Genomic DNA, 15,543 nt, shown 5'->3' with positions numbered 1-15,543 from the left:
ATATATATACTTATATATGTAAACTGCAAATGCAGATTGAATAATTTAAAAATAAGGTTGCATTCTAGAGAGGATTGCTGTGTGCTTTACAACACTTTTTTCCTATTGTATGAGCACATTTTGGCTTAGCAAATATCATCTACAAGCTTTGCCCCATTAATCCCTCGATAGGTTACCCTGCTGGGTCGAACCAAGACCCCATGGTTCAGCTTACACGTGAAGTAGCGTTTTTCCCCCACAGAACCATCATTCTTTCCCTTGGCACTTCGGAGCTCAAGCCCAAGCCATATCCCTGGTGCAAAGTCTGTAGGACCAATGTATCTGATTGTCCCCATTTCGTTGGAGCTGGTCAGGAGAACCTGAGAGCCTTCGTGCAGCTTCACTGGTCCCTCAGGGTGAGCTGTAGTGGAACTGCTCCAGCTGCGCCGTAACACAGAGCTCTTAGATCTAGTTAGAAAAGGAAGGAAGAAAGAAGTGGTGGGGTTTTTTTCTATAAAATAACCAGGGCAAATCTGGAATTCAGTGAAGTACAAGAGGAAAGATACTCAAATCCCCTCTTAAAAAAAATGACTTGATGTCCCTAGCAAAACATGAAAAAACAGTCACAGGCTAGTACACCTGGTAGTCTGAAATACTGGAAAAGCTATTAACTTTCACCCAATACTAGGATCGACAATATTTGAAGTAGGTGATAGCATTGGTAAATTAAGGCATACAGAACATTTTATTTGGGGCCAGAAAGGTGTTAACCAAAACAACTTTTAATGTGCAAGTGTCAGTCAGGATCACCAGGACAAAGTGAAGTCCTTTAGCAAGACCCTCTGAACTTCACCCACGTGTGTGAAAATACAAAAATTGGGAGTATATGCAGTGATGAATGACTGGAAAACAATTTTAATGCCAACCTGAATTCAAGGACTGTAGTCTGGGATACCCATGATAAAACAGACCACTACGGGTCCATATTCGAAGGAAAAAAATGAACCTATAAGGTCTAGATATTCTACATGTATAAAGATTTTCTGTTGAACAACAAAAGTAAAGCTAACAGTCAGCTCAGGCACTTAAAACTAGGAACACTCACCTAAGAAAGGAGTTTCTTCTGTTTATCTCCTTTTGTGAAGAGGCAGAAGTGGTGCTTAGACTGCGTCTAAAACCTAAGTGGAAAGATTTATAAGTTGTGTAGGACTTCTTAAAAAGAACCTTTTATGAACTTATACTCTGTTCTCTTTTATACTCCCTTCCACTACATTTGCTACACAATTCCCTCCTCTAATTTGGAGATTAAGTGATGAAACTTCTCAGGAAATTATGTGTCCATGACACATTCAGATTTTCAGAGGGGACAGAAATTAAACAAACCAAACAAGGGTAATCTGCAGCAGCCTTTTCACAAAACACTTAGGTAAGCAAAAATACCTGCTTCAAGTATCTCACACAGGTTTTAGTAATGGACCTCACCCTACACTGATCAATCTCAATTTAGGTTAAGGAGCAGATTCAATTTCTGGTTATCTCTGATAGGGACACAATGCAGTCATAAGGGAAGATGCCAACAATCTTAATTTTGACATGACTGTTTCTGCCAGTGTAGTGTTAATAACAACAGAGTACTTCACAGTTCCTTCTGCAGGATAGATTTTTAAGAAGGGAGCAGCCAGACTATCAACTGGCATTTGGGTTCATTGGAAATCTGTGCTCCTGGAAGAGCTGCCTCTGTGCAGTAGTTCTGGCCATAGAGCAGGGCCTGCTGTATGCTGTCTAAGCCAAACCACAATGCCTTACACTCCTACCTGGAAAAGTGTGATTTATTTTATTCCATGAAGTCTCTGAGAGAGAATCCAGAGAACCTGTTAGTCTGAAAAGTAGTAACACAGCAAAGAAGTTATTTCAACTAAATTCTGAACAAACCTACTGGTTTCTTGTCAAATATTGATGAAGTTTTGATTCCTTCCCTTCTCCATCCACCCCCAAGAGACACCACTGTACTCAGGCTGGTATGTAAGAAGTGCCCAGAGCAAACTAGTCTGAGTTACCTGACTTTTACTCAGCAAGACAGCATGTATAATTTTGAGGCAAGTTCTTAACAGTTTGCCTGAGCTGGGATATTCAGAGAAATAAAAGTAAGAACATGTCTGGCAGAGTAACTACATAAAAATACAGGAGGAAAGACTGCAGAACTCATGGGATGCTCATCCTGAAACCAAACAAAAAGACTACACACAAGAGGAGGATGCTTTGGACCCTCGGTGCAGTTAGCTGTTATGAGAATCGTATTTCCAGACATGTCCAAGGACTACTTCTTTTTCTACCTGAATTTAGCTGAGCACATCAGGATTGGGTCATGAAAATAAAGTTTCATGAACAGAGACTATCAGAGGCCCTGGAATAAAAATACTTCCAATAGCTGCAAGAGAAACAATGGGAGCTGCACTTCCAATAAAAAGCTGATCTAAATCCCACCAGGCTTTTAATGGAAGTTATAAACTTCCATTAGCAGAAGAAAACATTTGTGTCTTCCATACCTGCTCTAAAACCCTGTTTCCCTCTGGAAATGTACAAAGAAAGCATTTGGCAACCCAACCATTACAACAGCTTCAGTGCTCACCTCTGCACACGAGATGGTGGTGCGAATATACCGTATCTGGGAAGGCAACTGAAGTACTGCACTCCTCCCACGGAGCCATCGTTCTTCCCATGAGGCTTGTCCAATTCAATTCCACACCAGAATCCTACATTTCAAAAGAGTAAAGTCACGGCATTCTGAACAAAACACCAGGCTTTTCTTCATCTAGACAGCTGGCACAGTTGGCATTCACTCACAGCAAGGAAAACAGTTTCTAGTTAGAAAATTTCCAGATAATAATAATAGCAAATAGGTGTATTATAAAAGAACTATGTAACTATGCAAAAATTATACCCTAATAAATCTAAAGATAATTATCTCAGCATTTTTCTATGCTCTCAAGAAAATTACTGACATTTTAATTAATACAGAAAATGTAAAACCTTTGAGATACAGAGATCTCTCTCTGTCTCTCTCAAAGGTTTAGTACATATATATATATATACACACACACAATTACACTAAAGCCAAATGGGAAGTCAGTGAAGGTAACAGTGGCTATTTGACAAGAAAGAGACAGGAGAGAATAGCAGTGCTGGTTCAAGTTTCCCTCTTTAGTCCTCTGACCACTGGTTTATGCCTCATCAGAGATCACCAACAGTAAAATTAAAGTTTTGATATTAATTCATTCCTTCTCTTCATCTAGCAAGTTCTAATTAATACAAACTGCAAGGCTGGTAGTATGATATCAGGAGAAGGGTGGAAGAATCAGAACTGGCCAGCAATTAATCTCATACAGAACACTGAATAGGCATCAAGATGTTAATGAGCTTGATCGTTCATAACCTGTGATAAATGTGAGCTAATTACGTAAAGGTGCTAAATCTCATACTCCATTAGTAGTCCTTATCCTATCCATCCCCAAAAGATTCAAAATTTAATTCAAGTCACTTGGTACTAAGGCACTGGATAAACGGTAATGTTAATTATCAATTCAAGAAACTGAGGAACGGCAGCTTATGAATTAAAGGGGCTCAGTACATCAGACAGTCCCCCATTCCTGCACTTAGAATTAAATCAAGATCTGCATTGCAGCAAAAGGAACAAAGTTTGGAAAACTTCCAGAGCTTTGATACACATTAAAATGGAAATACTTTAAAAAGCATCTGTTACATTTTCTATAAATTACTGGGATAGCAAATGGTGAAGATTTATCATCTTTCTATCCTCACTTCTTACAAAGTCATGTTTTCCTCCAAAAAATTTTATTCCTGATTTCAAGTGCAGAGGGAGGAAACTCACACTACTGGGCAGCTGTTATAGTGAATTTGGGAAACAGTCCTTTGCTCATTGTTTACATGGTAAGCATCAACACAGAGGTTAAGAGTGATGACATGAAATTGTCACTTAGTTAACTGCAGTATCTTAAGCCTAAAGTGAAACTGGGGAAAACTGAGGAAAGGGGAGAAGGAAAAAAAGTAAGTAGCTTGTATCACAATCTTGCATTCTAACATTTTTTTTAATACTGATGCCACCAAGTGTCATGACAGAGTATTACCGATCACCTATCAACTCTCACCTAAACTAGGTACTTACACTAACACTTACCAACTGGTTTTGCATTACTCTTGCAGTAAAAAGATGATAGATAGGCCCACGAAGAACATAAATTTGGTTACAAAAAAATAGCATTCAGAAATTAATTTCCAGAATGTAGAACAACTGGCTGCCCTTGAGAACACTTGGCTTCATTGCAAAGTGGTTTTTAGCATGAGGAAGGGAGAAGCTGAAAGGGAGAAGGATGAGAAAATGGTGGAAGGGACTGGGGTTTTTTTGAGATGTCTGTACCTTTGTCTGTCCTGTGACCTAAAGGTTTGTTAGTTAAGACTTATATGTTCACAATTACCTTCTTAAATATGACAATAAGTTAAGAATGAGACAGGTACACGACAAAAGAATGCCAATATTGCAAGAAATAAGCTGTGTCAAAAAGGCTTACTACAAAAAGTAAGGGCATGTGATCTCCATAAACTATATACCCCTTTGGAGACTAAGCTGAGGATTTTCAGAAAGTTTCAACATCACAGTATTTCTCCTAATTAAATGGACAAGTCACATTTTAAACCACTAATTTTTTCCTGCCAGTTGTAAACCAAAAAAAAAAAAAAAAAAGAAAAATCAGCAAAATATAGGAGAAAGAACTTGGAGACAAACCAGCACTTCAGAATATTTTTAGAAGTGAGGAAAAAGATGGAGTTCTCTTAATGTTCATGTGTTCACATGTAAACTATTCCATACTGATTCGACAACATACACAGAGTATTGCAAATACCTGGTGCAAATTTTGTAGTCCCACAAAATCTAACGGTGCCTGTTCTCTGTCCTACCACCAGAACTCTGTCTCCAACTTGAATTTCTCCATCGAAAGCATTTTTCCTTGTAGTTGGAGAACTATACAATCCTGGCCAACAGAAGAGTAAGATCTGAAATTAGTGGCATTATATCTTTAAAGTTTAATAAAGTGAGCGAACTGATTGCTAAACAGAGTATCTATCTTTAACACAGCATACCTTTAACACATAGCAACATACCACAAATTTTGCTTAGACATAGACTTGCTTTGTGCCAGCATGAAAACTGTGGAGTACAGCCTTTTCTCTGCTCTGAAAAGGTATAGTTATAGAAACACCTTTCCTCTTGAAGATGTTCTAAAGATCTTTCTAAAAGTTGCCAAACTTAGTTCAAGAAAGACACTTGTGAAGTAGTTTAACCATAAACCTATCTCAGATTCTGAAACAGCACAGGTAGTTCTACATGAGTCATCAACGCAGCAGTAACCTCCTGCCTGTGAAAATTCACCTCGATAAAACAGACCATACCAGCACTAATTTTAGATGAGGCAGAAGACACTCTAGTCAGTGGCTTTTTATTGCTGCTAGCTGAGTTCCGCCTCTTGGAGTAATTCCGTTTGCCTTCCAAGGAGGTAGTAGAAGAGGAAGAGCTGCTGTACCCAGGAAAACCTAAAGACATAAACGAAATTAGTCCTTCAGGGATCATATTTGGAAAAGGGCAGATTAAGTAGAAGGGAAAGCTTCTGTAACATCAAAGTTATCTGTTCTCCATAGTGAGCAGAATACAGAGTAAAGAACCAAAATCAGAAGTTGTTAAGTAGCATTTACACAAACACCTGTCAAGTGACCCTGCCTTGGGAATAAAGGTGATAGCTGAGTGCTGGAAAAAGACTCCAAAAGCCTCATCTTTATTACTCCATGAAAGTTCAACTAAACAGTCCCAGGTGTATTCATTAAAATATGTGAGCCTTAGTAATAAGAGCTCATACCATCACTCTTTCAGCATCCAGCCTATTAAAGATTTGATGAGAGTGGAAGGAAGGTGATATTATGTGAGTGAATTATTGTCTGGATTAAAGCCTACTATATTCCATTACATACTGTATTAATATTAAAACCTGTACTATAAAATAAGAATGGGAAATAAATCACTTTTATCTCCATTTGCAAATCCTAATGTCTAAACTGTCCGATTAAGACATAAATCACTTTTATCTCCATTTGCAAACCCTAATGTCTAAACTGTCCGATTAGATTTAATGTTCAGCTTTCCTACTTCCTTTTCAAGGCTCTCCCACTTCTCCCCTCTTCCATCCCCTTCTGCCCAAACTGAGACAGGGTACAGCCAAGACACAGCCTCATCCTATCAATGTGAAAAATTGAGATAATATTGCTTATGGAGCTTTCCAGAATTCTGAGAGACTTAATTCCTTACTTTTCCCAAAATGCCTTGATATCAACACAGGGTTAGCATGTTCAATATAATTTAATCCCCCAGTTTGGCAAAACAGTGAAGAACTGCTGAAAAAAAAGGGTCAAATCACAAGCTGAGGTACCTGGGGACAGAAATCTAAAGACTGAGATACTGACTGCAGCTATGCCACAATGAGGAAAATGCAATTTAGTAAATAAACGGTGACTAAACAGGCAAACTTCAACTCCAAGTCCAAGGTAAAAAGATATATACAAGTCTGTACTTAGAAGTCTGTCCAGGGATGGATACACTGGAGGTCAGACCACCTAGCATTTTTACAGGAATGCAACAAGAACTGCTCAAGCTAAGCCAGTCATCCTTCATTTTGAGGGAATTCATGAGGTGTAAGAAGAAACAGCAGACAGGACTTCAGCAGGTCCTATAATCAATTCTTCTTCCATCAGGCAAAACAACTATTTGTTCTAACACTCCTGACAGGTGAGTGTTTGGCCTGTTCTGGAAAACCTCCTATTTGGGAGATCTTAAGACTTCTTCAGCAATATATTTCACCACGTAATTATCTGCAATGTTACAGGTTTTATACCCCCCTAATACAAAACCTAAATTACCACAGCTTTAGCTCACAATTTTTTACTCCCATTACACACGCAGAGTAGGTTATACTGTTCCTTGTATTTGAAAGCTCCCCGTTTTAGCCCTTTCATCTTCTGTCTTTTTAATCGCACAATCACAATTCCAAGTCTTTTCTCCTAAGTCATGTGTTATACCTCCAGTTATTGCTGTGCCTTTTCTGAATTCTCTCTGAATTCACATCTTTCTGAAATGCAGCACCTTAAACTAGATGCAGTGTTTTAACTGAGGCCTTACCTGTGCCAAGCAAAGCAGCCAGGTCCCTTCCTGCACCTCATGGCTAACAATCCCTTTTATACATTCCAGTTATGTTTCCCCTTTTCCAACAGCATGACATAGATGGCTCCCATGTCATACTCAATATCCTCATGTCCTTCTCTGCAAATTTTCACTGGGCATATCATTCTCAGTGTATCTATACAGCTGACTCTTTCAGCCTTGGAACAGAACTCTGTAGCTGTCCTTACTCCTCTCCATCATTTCCCCTATCCCCACCCAGAGACCATTTTTTTCAATTTCTCAAGGATTTGGGAAGGGTTTGGGATTTTAAAAAAAAAACCCAAACACAAAACAAAACGACCCAAACAAAACAGACTCAGCACAAAACCCCAGCTTAAATACCCTTATTTGACAAAGAACCACTGGCAGCTACTTTCTAAGTTGGATGTTGGATTTTCCTAAAGGTTCTGCACCTGCCTTATAGCAGTATTATCTGAACCACTAAATCCCAAAATGGACCTTTACTCCATGAGACTTACAGCCTGGAAAACCTCTGGAGTCCTAATAATTGCAGATTTCATACTGCATCCATCAAACTGAGACACTGTACTGTCAATGAATTTCACTGTCTGACCATAACCTGAAGAGGAAGCCTTTAAGTTCCTTCCATGAACAAAATGTTGGAAACCTCTGTCTACACAAGTTTTTGATGTCACCTCTGAAAAAGGATCACATAGGACAATGCTTAAATGCTTTACACTAGGATCTTCTCTGAGTCACTTCCTCACGACTGTTCACTGGCAGAGGATATAAAAAGATGCTTTTCTTCACAGACCTGCTGGAGGGAGTCCAGAGGAGGTCACAAAAAAGATTAGAGGGACAGAGCACCTCTCCTATGAGGAAAGGCTAAGAGAATTGGAGCTGCTCAACCTGGAGAAGAGAAGGCTCCAGGGAAACCTTATAGCACCTTCCAGTACCTAAAGTAGATCCACAGGAAAGCTGAAGGACTTACTTTTTACAGGGCATGTAGTGATAGGACAAGGGAGAATGGGTTTACACTGAAAGAAGGCAGGTTTGGATTTGATATTTCATAAAGAAATTGTTTACTGTGAGGATGGTGAGGCACTGGCACAGGTTGCCCAGAAAAGTAGAAGTTGTGAATGCCCCACCCCTGGCAGGTTCAAAGCCAGGCTGGATGGAGCTCTGAGCAACCTGGTCTAGTGGAAGTTGTCCCTGCCCATAGCAAGGGGGTTGGAACTAGATGATTTTTAAGCTGCCTTCCAATACAAACCATTCTGTGATTCTGCCATTCAAAGAAGGTATATTCAAATTCAACTTATTTTAAAAAAAAACTCTTTGCAAAAACACTTTTACTATGATTTTATAGACAACACCTCAAAGGAGGCATGACTTTTCAGTTTCTTAAAGTTACAGCTGAAAGCGAGGTCCCTGCGTGTTTAAAGTACAGCAAATAAACTACTGATGCAGTAGAAGTCACTATGCAATTCTGAAACTAGATAACTGCAGAGAATGATTCACATGTAAAAGGAACTTTTTTAAAGGCTTGAGTTTCACTTTTCATATTTGAAGCTTGTTATTATGAGTCTGTCAAGACACATGTTACTGTTAAATGGTAACACTTTACTACAGAAGCTTAAACACAGACACAGAGGAGAGAACAAAAATGCCAACAGAATGTTAAAATCTAGGCAGTAACAACACAGGGCAAAAGGTGAAGACATCCAAGCAGGTAATTCTGCAGATCATCTGTAAAATCAGCTTTCAGCTCGTCTATGTTCTTGTACATGTATTTGGATAGAAGCAGTTACCACATCAACACAGAACACCAGTCAAACATCCACACAAATTACTCCTGCTCCTAGAAAACTAAATGCATCCAGCCTGCTTGGGACCTGAATACAAACAAGCAAGGCAACTTTTTTCTAGAGTGTAGATACAGAGCTTTTACAGAGGTAAGAAGCAATAATACTGTCACTGCCATATGCAAAGGCTTTCTTATGATGTTAAAAAACATCTAAAAAAATAATTACCATCTTTTGCAGGTACAGTTTTTCCCCTGTTAGCAGTTATAAAGTTGGTTTCAGAAGCACTGTCTTTTTTTGACATATTTAGGCCTATAAAAAGAATACATACAGTTAAATATATACATCCTAACAAGCAACAATAATTGTACAGGAAAAGTCATGCATGAAAACAATTTGACAGATTTACAGATTAGTAGATGCATGGAAAAAAATGAATGAAATTGTACAATTCCTTAGACTACAGAATTGTTTGGATGGATAAGTACAGATATTGAATCCCTTAACACATTAAACCGTCCAAACTATATTGCCAACAATAAACAAATTGTCTGTAAAATATTTATGTTTATATTGAAAGAGTTTTACTAAAATCTTTCAAACATTCATATCTGCAACATTCACTTTTATAGTACTTAAGGTCTACTATTCACCAGTATTAATTTGACAATTTCTGCATTAAAGATTATATGTAAAAGTTTTGAGAGAGAGACTTGAGACCAAATCTTCATTCAGACTGTCAATAATGATGCAAGTATGCCAATATGATTTTTAAGAGCCTAACTCCCAGAAGCCCAACGTTGTGATATGCACATGAACTTGTACTGTCACCTAAATTATAATTTGCGAACAGTCATTTTGCATTTCTGACAGTTTCCCACCCTAACTCAATGAAGAACAAGCTTATCTATGATTTATCCCCTCCCTGCCATGAAAGAAAAATCACACCTTTTTTATTTAACAACATCTCTCAGCTAATTCACCCATGGGGACTGAACTAGTTTGTGAATGTACTGTATTTTCCAAAATTTTATGGTTTAGCCATTAAGGCATCAGATCAAAAAACTACTGTTTGTGACTGATAACACATTTCTCAATTTTATCTCAGTAATACTTTGCCTAAAAACTTGGAAAAGACCTTTTCTCATCAATCTGATGGATTATTCAAATCCAGTGCAACCAAATAAAATTTTTAAATCCCTATACAATATTATATTTTACTTTGCAGCTTATGACCTTATCTACAAAAAGCATATTTTTTTTTTCTTTCATCATTGCAAACCAATGTATTGAAGAGGTGAAGCTTAAAGGAAAGAAATGTGACTGGTGATGCACATAAACACTGAAAACCAAAGTTCTGCCTCTGCAGCTTTGTCCTTTCCCCACACTCCAGCCAGTGAATCAGCCAGGCATTTTTTCTAATGGACCTTTCTGCATGAGAACTCCCTACAAACAGCAGCTTCCAGATTACATACATCCAGTGGATGTAAACTCTCCTGGGCAGATGATGCATAACTCACTCTGTCTTCTACCTAAAGTATGAAATGTTTAAATTTTACAAAGACACAAAGGCACCTCTGTGACAGAAAAGGTGGTTTACAATTAAACTGCTGGAACGTGGAAGGGAAACATTCCCTTCTCATTATAGTTTAATGGGTTAGAACCAGTTCAAAACAAACTGAATCAAACATCAGAAGATATTTAACAGAAAAGTCAGCTTAGATCTGCTCCTGAGCAATACTTCTAACAAGCTGCTTATTCTGAGAAGCTTTTTATGCAAGAGGCCCATTTATACATAGCCTAGATCTTGTGCTAATTGTAAATACTTAAAGCTTACTCCCCCCTCAATCTGCGTGGAGAAGAGTTACCTAAGTCATCCAAATGCTGTCAAAATGCACCTATTCCACCAGCCTAGCACACTGTTTCTCAACCCTGCATATTACTGGTAAGGTGTGCAGAGTTTTAGCATGCTTGAATAATTTTGATCAGAACGTATGCTATCTTCCATCCCCTAAGCTGTGCTACCTTAGTATGAGTCACCTAAACAGGGTTCAAAAGACAAAAGAAATGCTAATGCAAACTATTTAATGACATTATTATGTAGGCAGCCAGACACAGGGGCCAGATTATGCATGGTCTGCACTGCACACAGCAGGGAAGAGTGTACTCTAAACAATTTGGATCCTAAACAGTCAGAAAAAGATGCATCATTCTACTCCATAGGGTGGGAACCCACACAGAAGGAATAAGTCATTTGACATAACTGCTAAGAAACTAAACCAGAGCCAGGGTTTGAGCCCCTAACTCCAATTAATAGACCAAGGCCTTATTATAAGAACAACCTCTCTCCTAATTTGTTGCTGGTAATGATAACTCAGATAACTTAATTAGCAGATAAAACATAATCACTTAACTAGTTCTGTGATCACATTATCAGAAAAAAAATTTCTTCAACTTCTAGACATAAAGGTATTTTCCAGATTTGCCTTCATTTCCATGTGATGCTTCAAATTACTCAGAAAGATCTTAGTAAACGGAACCACATTAAGTTGAGACATTTAACTGGTACCACAGCTAATTCAAAATTACTCTAATGGCTCAAGAATAAGTGCTGTGGTGAACTTTTTTTTATAGAGTATGTAAAGACTAGAACCTGCCATAGTACATCAGATCACTACAATCACTCAAGAGCTACACACAACATCCATCCAGTACCAGTTTACAGGTCACTGAACTTCTAATAATGAGAACACAGAGTTAATAAATCACCTTCTTATGCAAGCAATGAACTAATTCCAAAGAAGTATTTTAATACCAAGATTAACTAATTCTTAATAATTAGTATCTCATTATCCTGTCTCAAAATAACCCAAGAAAATACTCACCAGAATTCACTTTGGAAGTTATGTGCGTGACATCTACCTTCTTGGATTTGACCAAAGGTGAAGAGCGCGTGGAAGAACTTCGTACAGAGCTTTTTTTGTGATCAGAAGCCTTGGTTATCTTGGAAAGAGGGGCAAAGATACCTGGAGAGAAAATTTCATGTGCCAACAAAGAATCATGGGTAATACTAATGTAACAGAACATTCCAGCTACCATCTCTTACATCAACTAATTTGGGAGTTTTTTCAACCATGATCATAGCTTGCTATGAAGTCAAACCACTTGTAGGGGAGGAATGAAAAGCTCAAATGAACAATGAAACCAAAAGCCTTATCAAGCAACTTGAACAAAATAATTCAGGAAGTCAGTAAGACTAATTTGCAATCTCTGTTTTGCCCTAACATTCACTCTCCACTGTCAGAAAACACAAGATTTTGTATGTCCTGTGTGTCCATGAAATATCAATTAAAATACCTCAACCTAAAAGTCAGAAAACAACAAATGTGAATGTCTCACCACAGAAGACAGAGCAGGTAAAGAAACATAGCCATTATCGTTAAAACACAAAGAGTTTCAGCAATATAAATGGAAAACCAGGAAATATTGTTATCTCACAGTTTCAAAGAAGTAACCAGAAATTTTGAATGGTTTGTTGTTTCAGTGATTTTGCAAATAGTTACAGCCAAAACACTAGGAACAGCTAAAAGAATCAATAAATCAAACAAACAAAGCACTATAAAGAAAAGCAGAGCCTGTTATGTTTCCATCCTCCCAAAAGTTGCATATCTTCCAACACTTATTTTAAAATTTGGGGTTTTTAAAGCTTTCAGAAAAAATAAAAGGTTTTACCACGTTTCGGTGCACACTTGAAGTACTGGACTTTTCCAACACTTCCATTGTTCTTTCCTTCTGGTTCATCCAGCTCTACACCAGCCCACTGGCCACTAGCAAATTCTGTTGTGCCACAAAATCTTAAGGTACCAACCTAAGACAAAAAACATCAACATAGAATGGCTTTGTTAAACTAGTATTGCTCATGAGAATATAATATTGGTTATGAAGGAGACATCAAGTCATCTCCAAGCTTTTATCAGAACAGAAAAATACAAACATAATCTCCCTCAATTATTGACATTCCTATCTTTCCACACCGGTCAATGCATTTTTCAAGAGGTCTTAATCCTTCTGGGAATATTTTGTATTAAATAACTCCCATGGTTATGGGCAGATCTCACAACAGACAAGAAGAAGACAGTAAGCACCACCATACAATGCAGCTCCAAGTCAGCAAGATGACCAGCAAGATGTTTTACCTTCAGTGTCTTTCACAACAATTCCAGAACTATAGCTAGAACTGGAGGTTCCATAGAAGTACTAAATTTAAAAAATCAGTGTGTGCATAAATACATACATGTAAGTATATATATTTATATAAACATATTGCAAATGATCAAGGGCAAACTTCAGAGAATAAGTAATTGTTTTTCCTTTGGAAAAGGTTCCTGAGTCTTTTATCCCCTCCTTACAATTACACAAAAATTTAAAAGCATGGTCTTGCACCAAAGAAGCACCAAGGCCAAACAGTTATCTGCAGAATACTTTAGGAAACTCCACCAACCATGTCCTGGGCTCTGGCCAAGCCCCACCCTCAGGTGCTCAGAGGGCAATACCACCAGGGGCTTTCTGCATCAAATCAAAACCAATGCAGGTTACTTTTAGCCTACTGACTTGGCCCATAAAAGCTGGGCCCTCTTGCAGTGACTTTGGACACCTCACCTACAAGTGGATGCACTGTGTAGGACTTCCCAATTGCTGGGCAAGGCTCTCCAAACCCTCACTGCAACCAGGGACTCCCCAGCCACTGCGGGTCTGGATGGTGATAAAGTATTAGGGCAATGGGTGATGTATCTTTCTTCATCACTACTCCTTCCTGTAATGATTAGGTGCATTACTTTGCTCATTTTATTTACAGTCTGTGCTGCTTGACTTAGGGCTCCGCAAGCCAGCCATATAAGTGATTGCATTATTCTTTTTCCTGCTTATTTTAAACACCAATAGTAAAATAGGCCTATTCTTTTTGTTGGTGTCTGTGTCATTTCTGTCACCCCCATCAATTGGCAGTACATTAATTGGTGTCATGGACAGGTTCAGAACAAAATGTTATGTTTTATGGACTGAAACGTATTCAAAAAGTGCCTATTGGAAAATTACTAAGTGATTGCATTATTCTTTTTCCTGCTTATTTTAAACACCAATAGTAAAATAGGCCTATTCTTTTTGTTGGTGTCTGTGTCATTTCTGTCACCCCCATCAATTGGCAGTACATTAATTGGTGTCATGGACAGGTTCAGAACAAAATGTTATGTTTTATGGACTGAAACGTATTCAAAAAGTGCCTATTGGAAAATTACTTGTGGGTTTGAGAAGACTGGATTTTGTAGACAGGGATGGATTTTGTTAACTGCGTATCAAAAACAGCACCAACAGAAAGAACACTGGTTGCCAAAATGCTCCCCGATGGAGTGACAAATATGTGATTTGCAAAATCAGATTGTGATGTTACAGAACATAAATAAGCCGCTTGTTGATAAACTGGACACTTATCAGACTGTAGCAGAGGAAGCTGCAGTATGGGTTGCACAATATGAGTTTAAGAAAAGGAGGGGGACAGTGACTTCTAAGAAGGTGCACACAGTGATTGCACATGCTGGAGTGCAATGGGATCCTGATAAATGGGACAGAGCTATCTGGGATTCTATGGATTCTGATGATGCTGGTTCCCCAAATGAACCCATAGGTGTGAGGCCAGTATGGCAATGAAAAATAAAATTAAGAGGTGGACAGTAAGCAAGGAAGGATGTGGTAGAGGATTATACTCAGCATGACTTTGCAAGATTGTATACAAGGAATGAAGGAAAAAGGGATGAAAATGGCTACTTAGGTAGGAGACACTGACATGAGGCAGGGTGCTTTAACTGTTACTATAAGAAACAGGCTAACCAAGACTGCCCCACCAGCATATAAGAACACGGTAATGAAAAATGTATAAACAGAGGGGATTGAATAAGAGTAACAGGAGAGTGCAAATTTCTAGAACATAGGATTCAGGAACAACTCAGCCTACAGCACCACCAACATCCCCCCCAGCCCTGCCCCCGCACAGATAGACTGGCTGTTCTGGGGCAGAGGGAGGATGGGGAGCTATACTATGACTTGTATCCTTGGAAAGACTAGGGAAATAAACAAAAGTGAAATGATGCCTAAACTCTGGTGCAAGGGGGCACAAAAGGATTAGTGGCCCCATGTGAAGCTTCAAATATTTTGGGGGGAAAAAAACCCCAAAACGATCCTCACAAACTGTAAAAGCCTCGATTGACACTGAAGTGGAGGCCTCTCTGATATATGGGAACCCTAAGAAATTTAAAGGGTAAATTGTAATAATTACAGGTTTGGGCAGGGGGCAGAACAAACTGAAGCTGTGCAAACAGAAATTGAAATGAAGATAGGGAACCTCCCAAGATAATCGTACTAATTCCTGAATATATAATTGGGATTGATATTTTAAAGGGACTGACTTTGAATCTTTCTGACAATGTGTATCGATTTAGTACAAAACATTTTATTAGTGTCCAGCCA

At 38.5% G+C, this 15,543-nt stretch overlaps 1 protein-coding gene across 1 annotated transcript in view; it reads right to left on the bottom strand.

Moving 5' to 3' along the window:
- Nucleotides 1–125: 125 nt before the first annotated feature.
- Nucleotides 126–15,543, bottom strand: part of CLIP4 (CAP-GLY domain containing linker protein family, member 4) — a 32,990-nt gene continuing 17,572 nt past the window's right edge. Inside the window, 9 exon segments of the mRNA XM_009069451.1 lie at nt 126–447; nt 1,085–1,157; nt 1,794–1,858; nt 2,609–2,732; nt 4,899–5,027; nt 5,446–5,586; nt 9,253–9,336; nt 11,910–12,050; nt 12,757–12,892. Of these exon segments, the coding sequence (XP_009067699.1) occupies nt 126–447; nt 1,085–1,157; nt 1,794–1,858; nt 2,609–2,732; nt 4,899–5,027; nt 5,446–5,586; nt 9,253–9,336; nt 11,910–12,050; nt 12,757–12,892 (1,215 nt within the window).

The sequence above is a fragment of the Acanthisitta chloris genome, unplaced genomic scaffold (genome assembly GCF_000695815.1).
Source record: "Acanthisitta chloris isolate BGI_N310 unplaced genomic scaffold, ASM69581v1 scaffold852, whole genome shotgun sequence".
NCBI classification, from domain to species: Eukaryota; Metazoa; Chordata; class Aves; order Passeriformes; family Acanthisittidae; genus Acanthisitta; species Acanthisitta chloris.
The sequence above is the reverse complement of the archived record's forward strand: the minus strand, read 5'-3'. Positions and strand labels throughout refer to the sequence as shown.